Consider the following 25,424-nt stretch of genomic DNA (forward strand, 5'->3'; position numbering starts at 1 on the left):
ATATGCCACCTCACTATTTCTCAGGTCTATTGTAGTAGGAGCCAATTCTTCATTTCTCTGCTTCTCACCTGTTTCTGTCTATTTATTTGTGTATAAGATGTCAAAGGAAAATGAAAAGTAACACCTCAAAATACCACCTTGAAAAAGAAAATGCCAACAAATTCTTTTCTGCACCTGAAGCTTTTAATTCTTTAATCCACTATGGAATGTTGCTTAATTACATATTTTATTATGCATAACTGAAAATTATGTACTTTAGTTTCAACAATGATATGAAAGCACGTATTGTTTATAAATAAAGAGAGGTTGGGTTGTCTCTCTTTTTTATGTTACAAATATTTGTGGAATTCTCACAGGTTCTCCATCTAAAATTGGCTTTTTGAAAATTCTCAGAGAGTTCTGAGAAAAATTTCATTTCAATATTTTCTCTAGAAATCAGAAAATTCATTCCTTTGCAAAAAGTCAGATAATGTCAGAATATCATTATGGGCAAAAACCACTGAACAGTTTGAATATTTTCATAAAAGTTTCATCTTAATTTTAATGAGTTTCACAAAGTACTTATTAATGGGAAAATGTTGCAATTGTTGAACTGGGGATGAGTCATCAGGGGTTCATTACATTATTCTTTTTTTCATATATCTGAACATTCCTATAATAAAGTGTATTTTTTTTTTTTAGAAAAAAAATATTTTGTGTATATGGTTCTTACACCAGGACAGCACAATCTGGGGGTTAATATTTCGTACGCTTGCTCTCGATTACTCAGTGACAGACTTTTTCATATTAGCAAAATAAATGCTACATTAGATTTCTGAGAATTTCGAATGGCAATGAATGTTTTTACCTTTTCTGCATTTGGAAAATCTTTTATTAAGGAGAAGTAGCGATAGAAATGCGAGGGTAGAAGGTTTGGGTTTGAAACGAAGTGGCCACTTAAGAGCTGAACAAATCAGCCAGTTTGAGTTGCCCCCCCTCCCCACCCCGGGCCTTTGAAGGGGGCATCTCAGTGCCTCAGAGTGGGATGGAGACGGGTTGTGGCACTACCGTATATAACGCAGCATTCTGCAGATGGTGTCGCTGTTATCATTTTAAGCATATCCGAGTGCGCTGCTAGTAACAGGGCCTGAGAAGGTAAGAAGCCTTTGAAAGAGATCTGGTCAAATGTGGGCATTAAAATGGGAAACCGAGGCGAAGTAGGTGAAACCTGTCCCCACATTAAGATGCTCACTTTGCATCACTCTGCCACAGACTTGATGAATTAACAGACGGTAACTAATGGAAAGTTCTCGACATCCTCATTTAACAGATACTCTTTGTTCTTTTGTGAGTGGAATATCGGACCAGCACATGGGGGCATCGTATCTTTCGGCGGCGGGGTGTGTGTGTGTGTGTGTGTGTGTGTGTGTGTGTGTAGACATGATTAGATTCTTTCACTGTAATGAAAACGTATTTAAATACCACAAAAAGCAAATAATCAGTAACGGTTAAAAAAAAATCAACTAATAGGACAAAGATAATGTTCAATATTTAATCTAGAGCAAAACAGGTCACTTCAGAGTTTCGTTTCCTTGGCCAGGCAACCAGTATAAGGTGCTGTTTTACGGCATTTCCTCATCAAACATCATCACAGAGAATGGCGCCCAAGTCTCGTGCTTTTGATCACAATAGGGATATTAGCAGTTGAAAATAGTTGACAGAAGCTGACTTCGTGCACAACCTTGGTATAAGGCAAGAAGCCATAATGGAACTTTTTGGAATTATTTTTGATAAAGTTAAATTTGGAAATACATGATTCATATAAGTAGGGTAATGTAAGAAAGGCTTAAAAATGTTGCTCCTCTTTTAAACATTAATTCCAAACTATTTTTATTTAACATTTGGTATTGTTAAACAGGTAATAGTATTCTGGACATACACCTTCCACCACATTTAATAAGGGTACTTTATATTTTATCAAAAATGTGCATGTTAATAGATTGTAATTTAACCTTTGTCAAAAGACATGCAAGTATTTAGTATTTACATTAAACGGACTGCCTCCGAAGAAACACCGAATCTATAACATGCCCCCTTTAAAAGTCAAAAATATTTATTTGTAAGATAAACTATAGCATCAGTATCTTCTGATAGTTTAAATGTGATTCATATTTTTGGACCTTCATTGGTTTCCACACTATCATGCAAATTTTTGGCTTGCTTCAGCAAGATAGTCCTATTTTTATTGGCTATATAATAGGGTATATACATTTTAGCTGCTCTTTTTGAAAATATCACCAGGCAGTTCAGAATACCTCATTTATTGATAATATCGTGACAATCAAGGACCTTAATATCAGCTGATGATAACAATAGGGAATAGGGCAGAATTTAATAATGGCATGTATGGGACTGTCATTTTTACTCAATGTTGAACCATTTGAAAATGTTTTCTACTCAAGCTATATATTTTAGATAAGCACAGTTATAGATACCACTACTTGGGAAAAAAAAAAACCAAACACTTCTTTTGAGCTCAGAATTCCTTAGGACTAAATGTTAATCAATACACATTTTATACATAATATGTACAGACTTTTTAACCAAGCGCCACACAAGTAGGGCACACGGATTAGTTACCTTGGTTTTCAAAGGTTATGTGTCAACTCTGCATATTACGTGCCAAGGAGATACTGTCAACATTATTTTTTGCATAATGTGCAAGTATTATATGGCCACAGAGTGTAATACAAATTAGTGGCAAAGTGCTGAGGGAAGGAATCCATGACAGATTCAGACGCACAAGGTTGAATATTACCCGTAAACTACCTGACTCTGCTAAGGTCTTAGCACAAAGCGCTATGTCATGGGCATGCCCAGCTTTTAAAAGTTTCTGACGTACTTGGGCACAGTGAAGCTTGTTCAAGGAGTTTTACCATAGCCACTGGTAGTAAGAGAACTGGTATGAACAATAAATGACATTGGGGGAGCCGCGTGGAAAATCACCCAAACAAATCATTTCCAAATTGTGCCGTCTTCCCTGAAAACAATTTTGCTCACTCCATCATGACCATCGACTGTTTTTTGATATGTGCTTTTTATTTATTTATTTATTTTTGGTTTAAGATAGCGTTATTAGGAAGATTATGCTGCTTAAGTTGAAGGGTCTAAGTGAGACTATTATTAGTATCATATTGCGTTCTTACACACACTCATCAAATTCATTCAAAATGTTATTTCAAAAGAAATTAGATTATTGGGAATGGCAAAATCATATTTGCAACCCAAATTTTCCTTCTAAAAAAATTAAAAGTTCTGGCACCTTATATTCTGTTGGGCTGGTAAAAATAAATAAAATCAAAGTCTTTGATTTTTCCCTCTAAACCCAGGGCGGGGGGGGGGGGGGAGAGGAAGAGAGGATTTTGTAAAAAGCTTTACGGCATGTTAGTTTCTTTATTCATTTTTTACTACATGAAATCTAGTTTCTATTTTATTAATTCAAATTTCTTTTCCTCAAATGGTTTTCTCAACTCTAAGTGAGCAAGAATGTTTAAAAGTTGTTTTCTCATTTAATAGAAAGAATTGAAAACTTTTTCAATACAATTTTAAGTTACAGCAAACCAGCTGCCTTCAAGGCAGTTCAGCTGTGCTTCAAAAGTAAATAGTACTTTTACAGCTGAATTGGGAGTCTTCAATGATGCCATTTTAGTTTCTTAAGTAAAAGTTCAACATTAAAGCAGCCCAGTTGCCTACCAATGAGCTCATCAGTGCCTGGAAGAATGTTAGGCATGAAGAGATTGGGCAATTTCAGAACCAACTATCAAGGAACCCAGATTCCCTTATTAACATCTAGGAAGTCTTAAAAAGAAGCAGAAGAGATCAAGTGAATACAAAAAACTAATAATAATAATCAAAACCCGAAACCTTGGCCTCAAATCCTTTCCATGACCATTAGCACACCTCGTTTTATATCGTGGAATGTATGGAGTTTTATGTTGCGAGAATTTTGAAGAGGTGTTTAAATTCCGGGTGTGTTATTCTTATTTTCTTCCTTTAGTTCTTATAGTTATGACATGCACAACCAAATGAGCTCAGAGTTATTAACTTATATTCCATTTATAACTTTAAAAGATACATTGCTTACTAAGAGGTTTTTATACAGAAGTCCACTTTTCCCTACTTACTTTATGTTACTGTTAAAGGCCTTTAAAATATTTATACATTAGCTTTAAAAAAGTGTTGCCATAATTAAATATTGTGAAATAAATGTGGATGAATTCATTCTCAGCACATAACTCCTAGAGACTAGACTTACGTTCTTGGTGGCAGGTCTTCTGACCACCCTACTATCTCTGTTTAGTAGGCAAATTAACCCCAAACAGGTTATGGTCTTCATTGTTAAACTTAAAAAACGAGCATGTGTCTGTGGTTTAAATTTACAGTGTTTCAAGTGACTTTTCAATCGCTCTTTTTAAAATCAGTCAAATATCATCAAGAAAAGATTAACATGCACCTAACTGAGAGGGCCATCTCTGACTCTTTGAAGTTACTTCACATAAGCAGACAAACCCTATACCATGTCATACCATACAAACAATTTTAATTGTGTAGTTACAGTCAATAACCACTCCTAATCAGAACATTTCTGCATAAAGAAAATTGTGATACACTTATAAAAACAACCAGCTGTAACAAAATAGCTGGTGTTTTCATAGCCATAAACTCATAAAAAAGAAATACACCTTTATACAGAAATTTTATACAGATGTAGCTTTAAAATTGATTGTAAACCAAAGGAAGACACATTGCAAACATCAATTATTTTCACATTAATTGCATAATTTTCTAAGGTGATCTATTAGTTTTATTTACCTAAGCTTATTTGCATGATAGTAAAAATTGCATACAACAATAAGAGTGAAGCTTATAGTATGAATTGCTTGGATAACATAGAGCACTTTTTATAGGCAACTGTGTAAAGCACATTTTCTCTATTTAAAACTTTTAAGACACTTTGTTTTACTGCCCATCAAAATACATTTATAAATAGAAAAGAATCAGTATGGTAACAAGAGAAGCAATATTACATTTAACGGAAACTTCCAAAAAATTAATTACAACATGATGCTGCAGATCTACAAATAAATAATGAGGACTAAATTGTGTTTCACATTTTTTTTCATTTTTTAAAAAATCATGTAACAATGAGAATGAAAAAAATTACAGTGAACTTTTATTTCCAAAATAAAAACAAATTTGAATTACGGCAGTGCCATATAATACAAGGCATTTGTTGGCATATGTCATCTTTAAACTGCATTCCACAGTCTATAGTTCTTTTGTAACATACAATAGAGTAACAAACTCTTTTTTTTTCTTTTTTTAAAATAAGGGGCGAGTTTCCAAAGATCAGTGTGGAGTGTTACAGAAATAATTAAAGGAAGGAAATAATAATCACAGAAGTTATAATGCTTGTTTGAGGCTCCAGAATAATTAAAAAAGAAAAATCACTGGTATCATGCTTACGGGGTACACACCTTGATGTGTCCCGTGAACACAAATTTTAATTTTTAATACCAAACAATCCTCAATGCTTCACCTGGGGCTGCCCAGCAGTTTGTAAAACAGTAAAACATTTAGTGCAGTCTGTATTATCCTTTCTCAACTTTCCTGTTTGTGCAAGTTTCTGAAGATTCATTGGCCAAACAATGAACAACAAAGGTTTTCGGAGAGAATACAAGGTGGACTTCTCCTGTCGTTAGTAAATACCAGTGGCACTGTTGAATGAAAATAATACTTGGATCTCAGTCTTTCAAGTCAGTGTTAATGTCCGTGTTTCCTTCCACTGACAGCTCTTCCTCTAGCTTCACCGAGAAAAGGGTGTTAGCATTTTTGTCTTGGACACTCTCTTCCAAATCCTTGAGCAACTCCTCTTCTTTGTATTCGGCCACATCCACCTCTAAGCCGGAGTTGTCCTTCAGTTTGCCGTGGTGCTTCAGGTAATACCGCTGGTTCTGAAAGAACTTGATGATGGTGTACTTGGGCAGGTCAAGCTGCGCGGACAGAGTCTGGATGGCCTCTTCGTCCGGGTACAGGCCTACGTCTTGGATGAAACTCTGGAGGATGCCCAGGGCTTCCACGGAAATTTTCGTTCGCGGCCGGGTCTTCTGCCGGTTCTCGTCCTCGGCCTCGGCGGGCGAGGCCACGGTGGGCTGCCGCGGGGGGAGCCGGGGCCCGGCGGGCTGCTGCGCCTGCGCCTGCGGGGGCGGCGGCGCCGGCTGCTGCTGCGCCTGCGCCTGCGGCTGCTGCTGCAAAGAAACAAGCGGACAGTCAGAGCTCTGCCTTCTGCCCTGGCGGCCGGGCAGCGCCGGCCAGGAGGACCCAGGGGACTGGGACTCCCACCTGTAGCTTCTCCCACCTGTAGCTCCTCCGAGGGGGACAGGGATTCAGGACGAAAAGGGAGGCCAGCCAGATGGCCCACGGCATCAGGGGAAGAAGTCAAAATGGTAAGAACCAGGGAAGGGAGGCACGAGTAGGGTTTTGCGGGGCTACTGGGCTCCCTTATCAGAGCTCCGTGGAGCCTCCCTACCCTTCATTTTCAGGCTGGCTCACGGAAGTGAAAGCTCAGCGCGCTGAAAATGTGAGCCGTGAACTTCACCGGAAGGATACGCATCAGAAGGCGAAGACAGCAAGGCAAATTATGATGTAAATAATTAACAAAGATTTAAAATGAAGATTGAGGAGTAAGGATTTCAAAGGCATTTTAGAAAGGAGTGCTACAGAGCCGTGGGGTAAAGACACCCGTGTTTTGCCCCATTTCATCCATGGCTTTAAAGCATGGAGCGAGAAAAGTCTTATTTCAATTCCAAAGAAAATGGGATAAAGGCCTGCTCTTCTTCACCATTATCCCTTAAGACTCCAAAGGATTTCTGAGATTCTCACGTTTGCGAATTTCCTACCAGTCAGTTCCGATTTAATACACACAGAATTTCTTACCAAATTGCACTAGGCTGACACTGCAAGTTTTTTTTTTTCTTACCAAAAAATAAAAGTTTGATCCCCCATACAACGGCTAGCAAATTGTTTTGTCTATAGTAAACTCATGTGATTAGGATTTAAATTTAGTGTATACAGACACGTTTTCGTAATTAGTGTCTGTATATGTGCTATAATTTCCATACACAATTATACATAACAAATGTGTGCCACGTGCACATACCGTATACTCTATGTCCATAATTTTTATCATCAAAGCAAATCAACCTGAGTAAGCAGCAAAATATTAGAGCGTTTGTACTGTGCCTAAGCATTTCCTTTTATCCCAAGAAACAATTTTATTAAAAAACAATTTACATCTTCAAACAAGTACTATTTGTATTACTATACGTATACCTTTCTCTTTTTTTGTTTTTGCTAAACAGTAAGTTTTTCAGGCTTTCATGATTATTTTAGTGCTTGATATCCTAAGGGATTCTCTTTTCCAATTTATCTTTAATACACACTCAAGGATTTTTTTTTTTCCTAGTGGATGGATAACCCTATTATTGTTTTTAGCGCTATATATATATATTCCCCACCCACCCCCACAGCAATACCAAGAAATAATGCAGGTGATTCAACAAAGACAGTAGAATTTTAGGACTCTGGAAGGCAATGGCATTTTCTCTTAAAGGGAAAAGCTAAAAACATCCCCTAAGATGTGACAGAAATAGGTTCTAGAGCTCCAGTTCATTCAACATGCTTCCTTAGAAATCAAGGCCATCGGGCACCAACAAACTACCTGGTCCCAGAGCTTTCCAATCTCGATTCATAGCGGTGTTCCCTCCGTAGATGAATGGAGACAAGTCCCATGACAGGACTAGCTAAGCACAAGGCTGACTCTGCTGGCACAGTGCTCTCTGGCCACCACCATGGTTAGGATGTCCTTTGCAAGTCTGCAAATTGTGACCCAGGGAGCAGGTCTTTACACCACCCCCGCTCCAGCTGGCATAGGTAGCTTGTGCCCGCTCACCTGAGGAGCAGCACTGAGCCATGGTGCAGGGGTCAGCAGGCCTGGTAAGCAAACGCCTCTAGACTCTCCTTTCCCAAGGGTGGTGGGAGAGGGGCTCTAAAGGAAAGACAAACAGACGTGACTCACCCCTAACCTGTGTTCTGTGAGGGTGAGGGCAGACAGCTATAAGGTGAAGGAAGGGCCAAGGAGTCAGAGACAAGATTCCAATTAGGTTTCCCTCCCCTCCTCTCTTTGGACAGTATCCGAGGTAGGAAGTTGTGACTGTATAAACCTCCTCTACAGAAACAGCAGTAATTCCCTTCCTCAAGGGCAGTATTGGTCCTCATTAAAAAAGTGGGTGGTATTTATAAAATGGATTTTTAAAAAACAAAAACAGGACTTGAGCTCTCACACAAAAAACAAGCCGATTCTAACAAAGATGCAGTTGCCAAACCAGAAGTGTGAAAAAGGGGGTTCCTGCCACTTTGTGGGTGGGGAGATGAAGGAAGAGGAACACAATACACATGTTGGAAAAAGTGTGCGGATTTTCCTTGTATTCCCCTGAGCAAGATGGCAGTGTATCGTTATCTCTTGCTAAAGCCTATGTTTAGACTGGCGGGAAGAAGAGAAACGCTAATTTCCGGGCTAAGTTTAAAGCTCTATTTGCTTAGTGCTATATTCAATCGGCCAAGGTGAACGAACCTGAATCTGCTCTGCTGGAACATGGATAATGTGGGGCGGCCTGTCGCCATGGTGATGCACCGCGTTGCTCTCCTGTTCATAAATGGCATCACGTTCTGGCTGAGGAAGACTGAGGAACCTTCGGATCATGGAGAGGTTCTCCCACAGAGTCCTGTTTTCTGGAGAAGGATCTTCTTTCCAGCGTAACAGCTCACACAACCACCCCTTAGAGACAAGGGCATAATAGGTCAGTTCATGCCTGGGGGTGGTTGATATTTTCCATTAAGAGCTAAAAAGAAAAGACCCTGTGAGGTTAACTTTTTTCATAAGCTCAAAAACACTCCAATGTGCTTGAAAAAATGTTTTTTAACCTGTTCAGAGACAATAGCTGTGGCTGTCAAGGAGGCAGGCTCTGTTTCTAATAAATGTTCAGATTTGCATCTTAAAGGAGGGTCATGTTCTTTAAGATTCCAAGGGCAAGACACATTTACCACGGACTTGGCAATATGTGAAATAGAAAAGCAAAGTTGAACGTGCTTCTTGTCTTGCCCAGCTTTCTTGTCTGATGAGCGGCCATCTGAGATCCTGAAGGTCTTTAGGAAGAGACAGCACAGATTTTTATAATAATTTGTTTCCTAAAAGGGTTCCCGGAGTTTATGATTTTTGTACTAGGAAGGAAACTGTGTGCAAACGTGTGTGTGTGTGTGTGTGTGTGTGTGTGTGTGACAGAGACAGAAAGGACACGTGCAGTAGAGTGAGCAAGAATGTCATCCGGTGTAAAGCGTAATGATCAGAATGGGCGTTAGAAAACTTCTCCAAGAAACAACTTTCCAGAAAGACATCTCAGAGCCTGTTTTTTCTGCCCATTGCGGTGCACAACATATGATTCACCAGACAAGAATTTTAATAGATTTCCTGAGCTGAGAGAGAAGAAAATGTCCAATGAATGCTAAAACCTGAACCTCTCTGATGACTCCCCTAAGGCCCCATTTTTGATCCTCAGATTATCAAGAACGGAGTGGACCAAGAGAGTACATCGTCTAACATTTCCTAATCCTCATCCCAGAGGTTCTTCATCTCGGCTGCCGTGATGGACACTAGGCAATGCGGTGGAGAGTAAGAGGGAGGCTGTCCCACCCAGACCCCCTTCGCCAAGCAAGGCAACCACCTCTAGCTGGCGTGCTGCCTGCTGAAAGCTCACAGCCATACTCTTCTCTGGAGCAATGTTTGCAGTCATCTCACCTGGAGATGACTGGACAGTTACTCCACATCCTCACTGACCTCCTCACACCCTGGGGTGGCCAGTGATTGGCTTACCCAGTGGTACAATGTCCCTGCCCTCTTCCCCCAAAGTGACAACTCACTCAACCCTTCGATTTACTCTCTGGAGATGGCCCTCCCCCTTCTTCTTGCTCCCTCCCCCCATCAATACAGACTACCTGAAACCACATTCTTACTGGACCCCTTCCTCTTCTCTATCCTCTCTCACTTCTTCCAGGTCCTTCACCAAATCATAGACACTTGATTCCCTGTCTTAGGCTCTGCTTTAGGGACTTGACCTAAGATGAAGGGGCTTCTTGGAAATTCCAAGTAAATTAGTTGGATGGGAGTGGAACGAGCAGAGTTTCTTTATTATCTGATTTTTAGAACTAGCCAAGGAGAGGTGTGTGTGTGTGTGTGTTGTTGCGATTGTTGTGTGGGGTGAGACCAGTGAATGGTATGACTTTTTTTCCCACCTTCCCAAACTGAACTACTGGAGAAAATTCTCCTTCCCCTTCTAACTGCAATATACAGTGAAAAGAAATAAGGCCCATTCTTCCCCAAATGGCCTATTGGAGAGAATTTAAAAGAAAAGCTGGAGAGCTGATAACATCAGCTTCCCAAGGCCCACCTACTAACCAGCCAAGGGTGAGTGACTGTTGCTAAACCTCAAGAGACCTACTAATTTTTCTGAGACATTTGTTTCTCTACTCGGCAGGTCTTGTAATTAAACAAACACGTATGAGGGGATGGTCACGCAATCATGCACTCATTTAATGCCACTGAACGCGTAATTCAAGGCTAAGAGAGCAGGCGGTAAACTGCAGATTGACCTGAGAGAATATTAGTTAAAAAATAATAATTGTGATTAGAATGTCACTGAACATGCTTCTTTTCTAACCATGGCGATTCTGTGTTTATTTCCAGAAAAACATGATGATGTGTCGTATTTCAGCTCTCCTTCTAGGAGTGTAATGTTAACTCTCGAACTGTATTTGAATATCTGAGCTATCTGAGACCCACGTGCATTCGGTGCCCCAGAGATGTTTATTGAGCTCTTATTGGCCAATATTTGCTATCGGATTGAGCCATGAAAACATTTTACGTATTCCTACATCTCAGCCATTTCTTAACACTTTACCTGTAAGTTTTGATGCTGTGCAAGTTTTAGACCTACGTCTTCCTATAGGCTTGAATATTAACTATGGTTCAGATACCTCTCCTCCCCGCCTCTGTCTCCATTCTTCAGCTACGGCAACGGGCAGGCCCCCATGCCGAAACGGAGCAAATTGCTACAGTTCTGTTTACCTTTCAAGATGTTAGAAGGTTCACAAAAAACAACAGAAAAGTTGTTTTTTGGGGGGGAGGGGAGTTTTTTGTACTTAGCTAGTATCGTAGACTATTGTAGTAAGTGCTAAATGTCGAATATCTAAGATTTTTTTTTAAATAAATAAATGCATGTAACTAAAAATTACTAAAAGTTAAATTTTAAAAACAATTCACGTATGAAAAGCTTCTTGGAGAGAGCTGAAAAACTCCAATAATTTTTCCAATCCTTTAGAAACTTTTTAAAGTAACAGATCAGTTAGCACTCGGATATATGTGAAAAAACATGTGGATCACAGATGTTCTTTGGAAAAGAAAATCATTAGTTCTTTTAAAATGGCTAATAATGATAGCTAATTCCTAAACAATCACACTCATGCTGGTTTAACAAATATTTCAGAAAAGGAGCCCTGACTCATTCAACAAATATTTTGCTCATATTGTCACTTCTGTGTCTCTATGCTTATGAGATGGATCCTTATTTTTATTAATTGCCCATGACTAACATAACATTTCCAGTAGTTTGCTATTAACCTCTGCCCTTAAATAATACTTCTAATTCCTTATCTAAAAATAATTTGATGAATTATAAGTTTGAAGCATGTCTCTGCTAGCCTTTCAAGAGACATGATGATTTTAAGAGACTGAAATCAGATGCTTCTTAGAAAAATATTTAACGGTGCAGCTGGGAACTGTTAGTTCTACAAGGGTATTCCAAAAAGAAAAAAAAAAAAAACTAGAAGGGGGAAGTGCTTTTCTTGATGTGTGTATCTTTTAAAAAATAATGGAAAACAGACATTTTGACACGCTAGCTCTTTGTCAGCAGAGACACTGGCGCATTCCCAATTTACGCTGGCAAAAATAAGATTAATTCATTCTAATACTATTTAAATACTTGGAATATTCTGACTACCTCAAATCCTATCCATTGAGACTCGATGAATGATGACAGTAATCTGATCTATGTTTTGCACAAAGTGACTAAAAAAAGCCAAATGCTTTCTAATTCCCCAGTACCTTTTTCTAGGTCACTTTTCCATAAGTGATATTGTTAGAGCAAATAAACTTGGTAAGACAATGAACATGTCAGACTATTGTAATATTTGACAAATAATGATGATTCCCCTAAGTCCTGTATTGGTTTTTAAATGATAAATGTATAGATTTACTTGATAGAGGAGAGACAAGAAATGAAATGCAGTACTTTGTTGCAAAATGTGAACATAATTACATTTTTAAGAGCAGTCTCTGGGACTTGAAATATTGTAAGACCATAGGCAGGAGTAGTGAGCTACTCCCCAAATTAAATTAGGATCGCGACGGTTCTGTACAGTAGAAAAGACAGGAGAGTAACAGCCTTAAAATAATGAGACCGATCCCTTCTCAGAAAACTAAAATGGTACAAGGAACAACCTAAACTTTAAATGTAGTAAATTTGCCAAGCAACATTACGCTGCATATAAAGAGGGCAAAATATAAACAGTAGCCACATGTAAATAAATTAGTAAAACTTTCAGGATGCTACTACTTTTCAAACTGACGAAGTTTAATTTGACACCTTCTGTTCTAAACCCTTTGTTTCTACTCAAAATCACGCCTTGAGCTGTTGCTATCAATCACAGCGCTCCCCTTATTACTTAAAAAAACTGGCATGAACCCTGAAGAAGCTGAAAATGCCATGCAGATGAATTCTGAGATAATATGTTCAAACCTGTTATATACAACACAAATCCTGTAAAGTTATGTATTGTAAACCTACATTTATTGAGAACTAAAAGTCTTAAATCCATCTGCCACAAAGGAAATACTGTTATGTACTTTATAGTAACCAAGAGCCATCTGCAAATGTCTTGCTACCGTAAGCAAGAAAATGGTGCAGAAGATGCTAAACCTAGGACTTGCATGAAATAAATAACATTCGTTTGACTGGTTTTGGTGAGGGATCTATTAAAAAAAAAAAAAAAAGTAAGATCAGGGGGGATAAAAAGGAAAGGGAGAAAATGCAGACTGACTGCCAAACCAGTCCTGAAAAAAAGCAAAACAAACTCAATGACAACACAATGGCAATTTATTATGGTCCATGAAACACATGACTGTATGCTCATTTTAAAGGAAAAATTAGCAGTTCTAAACTCAATATTCTAATGATGTGCTTTACTGACAGAATCTTGTTGTACCACATTTAAATAAAAATCCTGGCACCTCCATCTCTCAGCTGCTAATTTCCAACCAAACTCAATCCCTGATTTCCACTCCACTCTTTTTAGAACAATTAATTCAAGTCAATTCACTTTGAACATCTTAACGGAGAAGGGGGTGCGCAATGATTTTAATTGAGTCAGAGAAGTAACCTTTCTTGAATGAATTTATTGTGCCTCTACAGTCTCACGCACGTAAAAAAGAGAAGCCCTTCCAAGGGCCTGTTCTGTGACAAAGCTGGGAGCACATAACACACAAGACAACTCGTTTTCCAGGGGAAAAGAGGCTTCAGTATTCTCTAAGAAAAAAAAGTCATTTCATACAAGATACAGAGATGTATCTATTACTGTTATGTACATATACATTTTAAACCCAAGAGCCATAAAAAAGAAAGAAAGAAAGAAAATGACAATTCTAGCTGCAACGAAGAAGGAGAAACACATTTTAAGAAACGGAAGGATAATTTGAGTTCTAAAAAGCAAAACATTTTATAGTCTGTATTTATTCCCCCTCACCCTCATCTTTTACGTGTTATTTGCAGGAGTATTTTGTTCCAATCTCTGGGGCATATAGTATAATAATATATGGTATTAAAAGAAATCAATCTAAATAGGGACGTATTTGATACAAACATTTTAGTGGAAAGCATGAATTACATTTTAGCTAGTAGTAGGAACAAGGATTAAATACATAATCCATTAAATAGTACTTCCAACACAAAAAAATTCAGTATTGTAGACTAAACTACACCAGGCATTTTGAATGAGTACATTTTCAACAACAACTAACTATAAAGCTAGCAATTTATCATTCAGCAAATAATTTTCTACTTTTAAAAGAATCCGTAAGTGTTACTTATGCTAATGAAGACAGTTTTTAATCTGCCCACAAACACGCTGATAGAGGGCAATTTTTTTTTTATTTACAAAGCTGTCGGCACTCAAGGGTAATTTCATATCAGTGTTCTATAAGCTGGGGGGAAAATGGGTTCTAATTGTCAGAGTTGCGGAATCTTTCACCTTTAGCACGAAGGTTTAAAGATCTCACAAAGATGCAAAGTGATTAGTGACGTTTTAAGCTACCCCTCTGACATCCCAGAAGCATTCCATTTTCACACTTTTTACGTTTTACCACTGCCTCAAATACAGTCTTAACACACAGTACTGCTCTGGGGGCCCAAATGCAGACACATAAAGGGGCTCATGGAGGGGACAATCCCGGCTTCCAGGCTTGAGGCCTGGATGCTTCATGCACCAACTTCGACCCTCTTTTTCACGAACGATCATCACACTTCAAACAGTGAGAAACAGAATAGTGGCAAAGCAGTATTGAAAGCATTTTTAAATTATTTACTAGGTTAAGAGGGTGAGATGATACTTTAAATACATCAAATTTCATCGTCTAGGCCATTTTTTGGTGGCAAAGTGGTATTGATCTTTCCAAATGCTTAAAATTAACTATTTTCCAGAAGGTCATTATTTGATTAAAGGCATTAAAGTTGAGGGCAAGAAGCGATGCACTTTTTCTTCTTCCCCATTCAAATCATCATATAATTTAATAAAAACCATCCCATCATGTCCTGTAATAAAAATGCTTATCTTAAGATACTGTTCTTTACCTAACATATTAACCTTTAAATGTTATGAAGTTCTTCAGAAAAAAAACCTTTGCTAAAGCAGATTATTCTATAACATAATGAGAGGCCCCCACCATTAACATTAATAAAGATACATGTTCTCTTCTATGGAATTAGTAGGAAATACATTAATCTTTCTCCCCAGTTTAATAACATCTACTCTGGGTATAGTGAAGAGAATCTCAGCAGGCGTCGTAACTTTTCCTGCTAAGTTAACAACGGTCTTATTAAAGAAAACATGGGAAATAAGTTTGAACAGAGACGTACCAATAAATTTTCATGCTAAAAGTAGCACATTACATTCACTTTATTTAAAGAGGGGTTTTAAAAAGAAATATTTAGGGTCGTGAGTTCAAGCCCCATCGTGGGTGTGGAGCCAACTTAAAAAGAAACATATTTAAATGGCATATGTGTGTGTGTATGTATCCCCAAGTACATTTATTTTCAAGGTATGGCTTCTGATATTTGTATTTGCTGAAAAGAAAAAAAAAATCATGATATTTAAAAATTACTATGATTTTTATACTTCCAAACTGGAATTTTTAAACTCTCTCCAGGTTATATAAGGGACTTAATATCTTAGCCAAAAATGTGTGGGTTTCCATATTGTGGAAATAGGACATACAATGGCTACCCGTAAATTTCTCATGAGTCCATTTTTGCTACTTTGTCTTTAAGAGGTTAAATACATCTAACAGAGTTTCTGGAGGTTTCTTCCCCACCCCCCACCCCCCCACCCCGCCCCGGAGGTTTGTGCTCATACAATCTGAGGAAAAGTCCCCATTAAAATTTAGTGAATTTTGAATAATCAGAATCATTGGTAAATAATTTTTATTATGCAATTTTGCTTAAAATTTAAGCAAGTAAAAAAAGGAAAGTGGTTTTTATGTTCCCCTCTTTTCTACCTTCTCAAAGCCACGGACTTTATAGCACACATAAATACAGTGTTTTCTTTTCCTACAGATTGTTTGATCCATAATAAGATCATCAGATGACAATCTGGCCAGAGTAGATAAAAACAGGCTCATTTAAAAAGGTTGTTGGGCAAGGAGATCTTACAGTTTAAAGAATATTTTCAGGAGGGAGAATCTGAGTAGGGAAAAGGAGGAATGAAGAGAAAAGCATGAAACTGTAGATAACATATTAAAACTAGAAAGAAAATAATCTTATAATTTGGAACAGAATTCCCACAGAAAGGCTGAACCTTCCTTTAAAAACATTAGATTTGAAAGATATCTAACTTAAAAGTTTAATTCTTCTTATACTTCATAAACTAACCTGCTTTCAAGACAGTTTCTTCAAAGGTTAAATGAAACAAACAAAAATCTGGCTTACATGCCTGATGCTTGAATATGGGCTTAGAAAATTAATTTTTTGTTTTTTCCCCTCAACCTAAAATGTATTTTTGACATTATAGAAGTTTCAGTGATATGATTTGGCTCCTGTTTAACATTTATACACACTGTGCCTTAATGTCTTATATTTTTTAAAAGATTTATCCATTTATTTTAGAGAGAGAGAGAGCATGTGTGCGTGAGCAGTGGGGAAGGGGCAGAGGGAGAGGGAGAGAGACTCTTAACTAGTCTCCAGCTGAGCACGGAGCCTGAGGCAGGGCTCAATCCCGGGACCCTGAGATCATGACCCAAGCCGAAACCAAGAGTCGGATGCTCAACGACAGAGCCACCCAGGCACCCCAATATCTTACTTAAGCTTTTATTCTCTCCTCATTCTCCACAGTTACTGTTGTTAAAAAACAGAAAACTCAGTACTGCCTAGTTTCATCAACGCTAGCCTTGTTTCTATCATAAAGAATCATCTCCTTTCCACCTGTCCATCAATGACTTGTCAGTCTGGGACCCTTCTTCCTCGAATTATGCTTTTAGACACCAAATATTCTTTTTAATTATTTCTGATGGACAATTATTTTGATTTCTGAACAAAAAAGCTTTTAAGTAATCATTCCTTTTCTTAACGCAGGGGAAAAAGTACACCAATGATGCCTAGAGCTTTGGTGAAGAATGAGAGAACAAGTGATGTCTAATTTAGCCTATGGAACTTCCTGACAGGTAAATTACAGGTGTAACTAAGCTTTCTGGAATCCCCCTAGCCATCCCCCTAGCCATCTTTGAGATGCCCTTGGACAAGAGACACTGGGATCACTGCTCTGGTCTTCTGTTTTCAAACTGCCAAAGTTATCTTACTGCTCAAAATGACTTTTCAAAGGCTTCCCATTATAGAGAAAATGCTCACACACCCTAGAGCGGCCCTGACGGCTGCTCCCAATAGCATTCATGTCCTAATTCACTGGACTATTTATTAGCTGTTGTCCCGCATTTCCCCACATTCTATTCTCCATCCTTCATACTAACAGGAAAACCTTTTCTCCTTTTTCCTGCCCATCCACATACTAAGTCTCCTTCAAGTCACGCTCGAGCACTCAGTATGTCGATAGAGTGTTATATGCCACGTAGGCGCTTATGTCCGTGAACTTGAGCAAATTACCTTTCTGAGCCTCAGATCCTCCTCTACAAAGAACGGACGATAGTATTAATAGTATTAATCTTGCAGGATTGTGGCTGGTACAAACGAAATAGAACACATTCAGCCCCGCGCCTGGTCCATGATAATTACAAAAAGGTCTGATGAACTTAACTGAAAGCACTTGCCTAAAAATGGTTCACAGTATATTTGGGAGGCATTCAAAAATAACTGCCAGTGCAAGGCCGTGCATGAGAAATAAAGGTCAATGCTGGACAAACACCAAGTGGGATCCAAGTGGCGAGGAGGAAGAGATGGGCTGAGTGGTCAAGGAAGTCTATACTGATGAAAAGTGATATTGGGGGGCGCCTGGGTGGCACAGCGGTTAAGCGTCTGCCTTCAGCTCAGGGCGTGATCCCAGCGTTCTGGGATCGAGCCCCACATCAGCCTCCTCTGCTATGAGCCTGCTCTTCCTCTCCCACTCCCCCTGCTTGTGTTCCCTCTCTCGCTGGCTGTCTCTATCTCTGTCGAATAAATAAATAAAATCTTAAAAAAAAAAAAAGAAAAGTGATATTGGCTTGGCCTTGAAAAATGGGCAATATTTAAAATGGGGTGGATAATGAAAAAAAGAGGAAGATGAATTAGCGATGTACCAGGAAAAACAGGTAGACCAGTCGCTTTTTGAGCGGACTATGCCCACCATTCTTTTGCTATAACTCTTTACCATACTGGACTTTCTGGGAATACTTAATTCCTGTGACCTCACCTCCTGTACAGACAGTACTTCTAAGATCCATTTGTTGAGAAAGCCTGGGTTTTCATTTGAATTCCTATTTTACTACTTACCAGCCCTGGTCAAGTTATTGAAATTCTCTAGACCTCAATTTTCTCCTCTATAAAATGGGGGTAATTTTACCACTATTCATAGGGTGTGTGAGAATTAAATGAGACAATTCCTGCAAGGAGATTGGCACACAGTAACGTTATGATGAATGTCATTACTGTTTTTATTATTGTTGTCATGATCACAAAGAGAATCCAAAGGAATGTGACTATCTAGGGAGTTAATGAAAATAATTCAGTTATTACGTCCTAACCTGAACCCACTCTCTTCCTCCCACAGACTAGGTTCTCCTCCGATGTAGTTTAACTCAATTAATAGCATCACCACCCACCCAGTCACCTGGGCTGAAAGGCTGTTATTTGAAGTATAAATTGGTATAATCTTACTGAAAGGCAATGTGGAAATGTTGAACGTAGAAATGTCTAGTAATCACCTTTAAAACACAAAAGCCTTTTTTGATCCAGTAATTCTACTTCTGAGAACCGATCCTAAATAAATGATAATTAAAGAGGTATACAAATAGTTAAGTATCCTAATGTTCGTGCTAGCATTATCTGTGACAGCAAAAGGAGAATATGACTTAAACGTACCTCAATAGGGAATTAAAAGGTATGTGTATCATCTGAATAAATGTAAGACATACACACGTACACACGTACGTATGTACACGTACATACACGTGCATGTGTGTGTCTAAAGAACATGAGGCTATCTTTAGTTAACTGGGATTATGGGTATTTCTTATTTATGCTTGCATTTTTTGACTTTGCTATAGTAGCTGTATGTTTTTAATAAAAAAAAATAGCAAACAGCTTCAATTAAAAATCTGATTTTTCGGGGCGCCTGGGTGGCACAGCGGTTAAGCGTCTGCCTTCGGCTCAGGGCGTGATCCCGGCGTTATGGGATCGAGCCCCACATCAGGCTCCTCCGCTATGAGCCTGCTTCTTCCTCTCCCACTCCCCCTGCTTGTGTTCCCTCTCTCGCTGGCTGTCTCTCTCTCTGTCGAATAAAATAAAAATAAAATCTTTAAAAAAAAAAAAATCTGATTTTTCTTGTCTGTTTGCTTTGTGAGGCAACCATCATGAATTCCTACCAGTTCTACCCCTTCAGAACGTTTCTTGAATTGGTTCCTTATTTTCCATTCCTACTGCTCTGGTTCAGGCCCGTCAGCACTTCTTCCATGAACTAAGGCTGATGGGTTACTTGAATCCAGGCCACCCCCATCTCAGCTGAATTACATTTATCACAAACAAACGTCCACACAAATAGCCCTTTGAATGGCATCCTCTTCACTTTCCTTCACCCAAAGGGCCTGGACAGGCCCCGAGGCTCACACTTCAATGAGTAAGTGTAAAAATGAAGCAAAGGATTCCCTGTAACACTGAAGTGGCAGTAAGGTCGGGGAGAGAGGAAGGTATAAAAACTGCACAGTCTGGACCCTTTAGTTGGGGGCAAGAAACCGTACACAGCTCTGTTATTCCTGAGGATACCATGCATTGTAGCAAAGTCCAACAACTTGCATTTATAATGATGCTGCATTTCAAAAATCAGATTCAAACTGAGCTCAGCTTACCAGGTTTCAGGAGGCCGGGAAGCGCTCTTAAAGGCTTCTGTCAAAAGCAAATACATCTGATTGTTCAAAGAAGCTGAATGGGAAACTTCTCTCTTCCCAAACCCCTCAATCCAAATAAATATGTGCTCTTATACGGCAACGTTATGAAGCAAATTTCTTACAAGTTGCCTCCTGAAGTCACTATTAAAATTTTACAGTGTTTATTTTTTTATTCAAAATTGTGAAGATCATGGAGAAAAAAATGTTGCTGAATTTGCACATATGCCATGTGCAAAGAAAACAAAAAAGAACTATAAAAATGTGAACTTATAAGATCAATCATTTTTAGGTGATGATTTACCTGATACAGTGGTTTGTTTGCTTACAGAAATAACTTACTACAGGTTATTTTAACAAATATTTCTGCCAATGCATTTTTAATTGATTTATATGAAACTTTGCAACACTGCAGATAATCTCCGAGAATGAGCTACACGTCCCATTATGTATATTTAGGGGCTGGGAATTAAAAATTTAAATCTTCCCTCTATGATATCCTAGGAAAGATAACAAAGAATTTTTAAAACCAGGGGAAGGCAATTTGGGGTTGTAAAAGTTATGGGACTCATATCCTAAGAGGAACAATTAAGCGGGCAGGGTCATTATGAGCTCCCGAGCTGCTTATGATTTTGCTGATAAAGTAACACCCATTTTGTGGCCAAAACCCACATCATTTTATCCATTATGCAAACCTACTAATCAGAGGTTGGCTTAATTGAGGGACTCAAATCTTGTGATTCACAAGGACACTTCAAAAAAAGAAAGCATAAATATTTCTAGAAGCATCATGTGAATCCCAGTGACAATGGCTGGGTTATAATTTCACCAATAAAGGGAGACAAGGGAGGCTGGGCTCTCTGCACAGGCCATGTCGGTCACTCCTCAAGACCACTGATTCTGTTTGATACCTGGGGAAGGCAGGCTCCGAGAGGGCCCTGGGGGAAGAGGACAGGAGTCTGACCCTACTCTGTCTTTCTGAGCACAGAGTCCCCCTCTTCCCACCCCGACTCCCTCAGGAATGTGCTGAGTTTTGTGAGGGCAAAATTGAGAGCCGAGGAAATGTGCTTCTGAATCGTTTTATCCCTCCACAAATAATTATTAAGTGCCATCTATGTGCCGCCTACTGTGCAGGCTAAGAGGAGATGTGGGGACAGAGAGACAGATACAAGAGGGAGTCACTTCCGCCAGCACTTACAGTCCAGTCAGGGAAGAAGAGCTTACACTTCAGACGGAAGTTGATATTAAAGGTGACGCCCCCTGACACACAGTCTCTAGTCTAAGGGCAAAGGCCCTCTCTCACCAAGTCCTGCACAGTACGTGGCATCAGAGAGTCGGAGAAAAGGCTGCCGATCAGGTTTCTGGTTTTGCTGTTGTTTTAAATGTTAGTGCAATGACTCTGACCTCCGCTTACATGCTCTGGAGTGAAGGGCATTTGAAAAATAAGCATACTATAAAATAATAAATAACAAACATTTCCCTGGTAAATTTAAGAACTGTTCAGCTAATGTACTAAAAAAATATGTTAAGTCCTCCCCCCCAAACATATAATTTATCTAATCATTGATCTCATTTCTTTTGTGCCATCGACCCTTCTGGCAAGCCGGTAAAGCCCACAGATGATGCCTTTCCAGAACAATGTTTTTGTGTGCTGAAATAAAATACCGAAGATTATGAAGAAAACCAATTATGCTGAAATACGGTTATCAAAAATTTGTGATATAGTAATATAAACGCTTCTTTATTAACACACTAAATAACGAGCTCTAACAACAGATCTGATAACTACTGTAATTTTATAGTGATGAGCAAAGATAACATTTTGAGATATCTGCAATAACTTAATGTGATGTGAAAATATCTGCGATTTTTACTGCTGACAAATTCATACCTATTGTTAGTACTACTATGATTTATTGCCCATATTGGTAATTGAATAAAATGTCAAATTTCAGTAACATGTTAATGAAAATGAAGATTTCTTTTTCTATCCAAGTTCATGGACCCCTTGGGGGAAGGTGGGCCACAGGTTAAGAACTCCCACCACCCCGCATATATTTCAAATATTCTTCTAGAACTATCTTATATAAACTCCCAGTAGTTTAGAAAACTTTGGTATTTATGAATTCATGGAACAGATTTCCTGGGTTGTTTTGTTTTGTTTTTTGGGGGGGGGTTATTTTTGCCACTAAAGGACCATGCCTGTTAGAGATGGGTTGGAGGAAAACAGTTAATCACTAGTACGATGGTTCCCAGACTGTGTCCTGAGGAGCCCCAGGTTTCCATCAGGGCGTCTCAACAGTGCCATGGTTGATGAGAATGCCCACCCTTACCCAGTCTTCTAGTCGACCAAAATGGGGGAAGACTTTTACTTGGTTTATTTATTTCAGTGCTGGAGGAGATTTCATTCATAAACCAATAGTTTGACAGCTTAACCATTTTTGATTAACAATTGTACTAGCACATACAGACCTGTTTCTCCTGGTCCTCTTACAAACTCAGAAAATGGGTTTATAACCCGTGCATAAAGCACCCATATTCTAATTTAGTTAACTTCATCCCATCCAAGTAACCGTTGTAAAGGTAGACAAGATTAGCAGATTATCCTTTGAGAAATTCTGTCAGAAGAGGAACTCTAATGAGGTTTTCCGAAGAGACTTAGGTTTCCCAATCAGAAAGGGATAAGGTAGCAGGGCAGATGGAGGATGGCAGCAGGGAAAGGAATAGAACAGTGACTTGGGCATGCCATGGGGTGTGGGGAGCTGTGCAAAGGTTAGGAAACCAGAGGTAAACAAATAATGGTCCTTACTCTCAGCACCACTTTTCAAAGAACAAATGGTTTTAAAGTATTTGCCTTGAAGATCTGAGGACAGGGCAGAAGGAGTCTAGTCAAGTAGAGCGTTAAAGAAAGAAAAAAAGTGAAGAGGCAAGATGGTTGGGGGGGCGCACAGGTAGAAAATAACTCCCACACAATCATCTCCTCACTATATATTATAGGTAGCACAATGCTACATTTATCCAGAAATATAACACAACTTTCTGTCTAGAAATTAAGCTTGATGGATAAGGCTTTAGTCCTTATGGTTATCCAGGGTCCAAGTTATTTAGTCTCTTTAATCAAAATACTAAAATAAAATCATTACCCATTAGGCTATTACCCTTCCCCCAATCTCCAAACACACAAGCAAAAATTAATTGCAAGCCAGGAAGAAAGAAGGCAATTTAGACAGTAACAGCTTGGCATGGACTGAGCTGGATTTCCTAACAGCATTTGTCTGTTTGTGAATGTATATTTTATTTACAGCCTTCACTTCCTTGACCTTATTGAAAGTAATTTATTTTTAGCTAATCTGCATTTCATTTAAACCACCAAATACTCCATCAATGAACCAGCCAAGTAGCACCCATAACAAGTAGCACTCGTGTTGGTACCATTAGTAAATGGGTAAACATTTAAAGGAGACATTTGGGAACGGGCAGTCCTCAGCAGCTATTAAGTGCTACAGGTACCAATTTATGAACTTGCAAATACGGGCTTCAAGATATTCCTTCAACTCAGTTGTCATGCCCTGCCTCGTTTTTCTCATTTCACTAACCTCTTCCAAACCTGGACCGAGAATATTTTTTCCGCTTTAATGTGTTATCCTTCCCAGGACTTACATCAGTCCAAAAATCGTGAAATGTTAAAGGTAGAATTTCAGGCATCAGTTAAAAAAAAGAAGCAAACAAGAAAATGTGTTTAAGGAGGAAACTCTTTACAACCCTTCAAGCCACATGGTTTTGTGGCCAACACCGCCCCGCTGCATATGAAGCCAAGCCCGTTCCCCAACTGAACAGAGCTCATCTCATCTCTATACTGCCCTGGTTCTGCTAGGTCCTTGATGATGACAGAGAGGTCATTCAGATATGTAATAATCAGTCTCAGATGAGTTCCATCAACCTTCAGCTCATGTCCCGCTGTCTAACATGCAGTTCCTACACTGGATCCCACTCAATTCTCCCCACTCTATCCCACCCATGAATGCTTTTTGGCTACAGACCCCAAAATAGCACTTTATCTGTCCAAACCCCCCAAACGAAGCCCTTTCATTATTCAAAACCTTTCCTCCTCTGTGACTCATTTTCAGACTAACACACCTGTCGGCAGTACCTTCAATCAAAATAGCATCCTCTTTCACACTTGTGCACCTGTTTCAGCAACAAACTCGCAGAAGCTGGAACTGCAAGGACATTAGACATAATCTGACCCAACCTATTTTGCCTTCCTGAAGGGGAAGTTCCGAGCCTGAGAGGTGAAACGACTTGCCCGAGGCTATACAGCGCTAGCGGTGGAAGTGGGATCGCCATTCTTTGCAATCCTCAATGCTTTCTCTGAAAGATGAAGTTTATGTCCGAGTTGTTACATAAACCATCTGTGAGTTTGTCAATTAGCTACCATTACCCTGTTTTTATCTGACACAGACATTCAGGACCACGTTCTCCCATTCCCGTCAGCTTCGGAAGACAAAGGCGAGCTATTCTGTAAATGACATTGACGATTTCAACAATGAAAAATGCAAACGGTGGGTCCAAAAGAAAATGGCTAATAGCCAGTTCTCCTTCCTGTATATTTTCATGAGGATCGAAGAACATTGCAGAAGAACAACTGCACAGCGCTAAGGAAAGTGGACTGAGCTGGGCAGGATCAAGTTTTCTGAACTACCTTCTACTGACTCTTCGACTATGATTTGTTACTAGATACGTGAAAATTGTCCTTTTATTAGACAGGGATCTAGTGGGGTCCATAAAGAAAATTATAATCTTTTTTTGAACAATGGGATTCTTATAGTCTAATTAAATTTAATGAAAAGACATGCTCTTCCCTCATACTCAAAATATTGAATATTCTCAAACTCTATACATACCACAGCAATCCCTAAACTTTTTTTTTTTGCTCTTCTTACTGTTCCCTTTTGGATCAACAGGTGTGCCGGAAACAAAAAAATTCTAACATACGAAAACAAAAGTTTACAAGCATGGAAAACTAGCGGATGATTTTTCAGAATGTTAACGAAATCTTTCACTTGCTAAGGAACAAGTTAAGTTTCCTTTCTGTGGTGAGCTCTACCAATGACGGCAAGATGCGATGCCATCTGCATGCTGGCTTATCCCTAACATATCTTGAAGTAGCCGTGCAAAAACGTCAGGGTCATTAAAGCAAAAGCAGTAGCAATGATGTCATAAGGTATCGTTTTTTTTGTTTTTTGAACTTCCACTTTCTTATTTCTTGGGCTCATCCCCATACAACTATGCTATGTATATCAAACCTCTTCTTGGGAATCCTAAAATACAAGCGACTGAAGCAGCGGTGAGTTGAGCTAATGATTAGTGCCCGGTGCCTTCACCTCTGTGTTAAGGATTCTGAGGGGACATCTGTATTCAA

The 25,424-nt window shown here is 39.0% G+C and overlaps 1 protein-coding gene across 5 annotated transcripts in view; it reads right to left on the reverse strand.

The window, feature by feature from the left end:
- Positions 1-4,797: 4,797 nt before the first annotated feature.
- The window catches only part of SATB1 (SATB homeobox 1), a 98,759-nt gene continuing 78,132 nt past the window's right edge, over positions 4,798-25,424 (reverse strand). For 3 of the 5 annotated variants that reach the window (XM_026496944.4, XM_026496943.4, XM_044383366.3), the window contains exons 10-11: positions 8,672-8,875; positions 4,798-6,287 (exon numbers count right to left, since the gene is read on the reverse strand). In XM_026496944.4, the coding sequence (XP_026352729.1) occupies positions 5,784-6,287; positions 8,672-8,875 (708 nt within the window). In that variant the 3' untranslated portion in view covers positions 4,798-5,783. Of the gene's footprint in view, positions 6,288-6,397; positions 6,407-7,392; positions 8,087-8,671; positions 8,876-25,424 lie in introns of those variants that run through there. The other 2 variants (XM_026496946.4, XM_048216167.2) reach the window with 2 other exon arrangements.

This window comes from Ursus arctos, unplaced genomic scaffold (genome assembly GCF_023065955.2).
Source record: "Ursus arctos isolate Adak ecotype North America unplaced genomic scaffold, UrsArc2.0 scaffold_20, whole genome shotgun sequence".
NCBI classification, from domain to species: Eukaryota; Metazoa; Chordata; class Mammalia; order Carnivora; family Ursidae; genus Ursus; species Ursus arctos.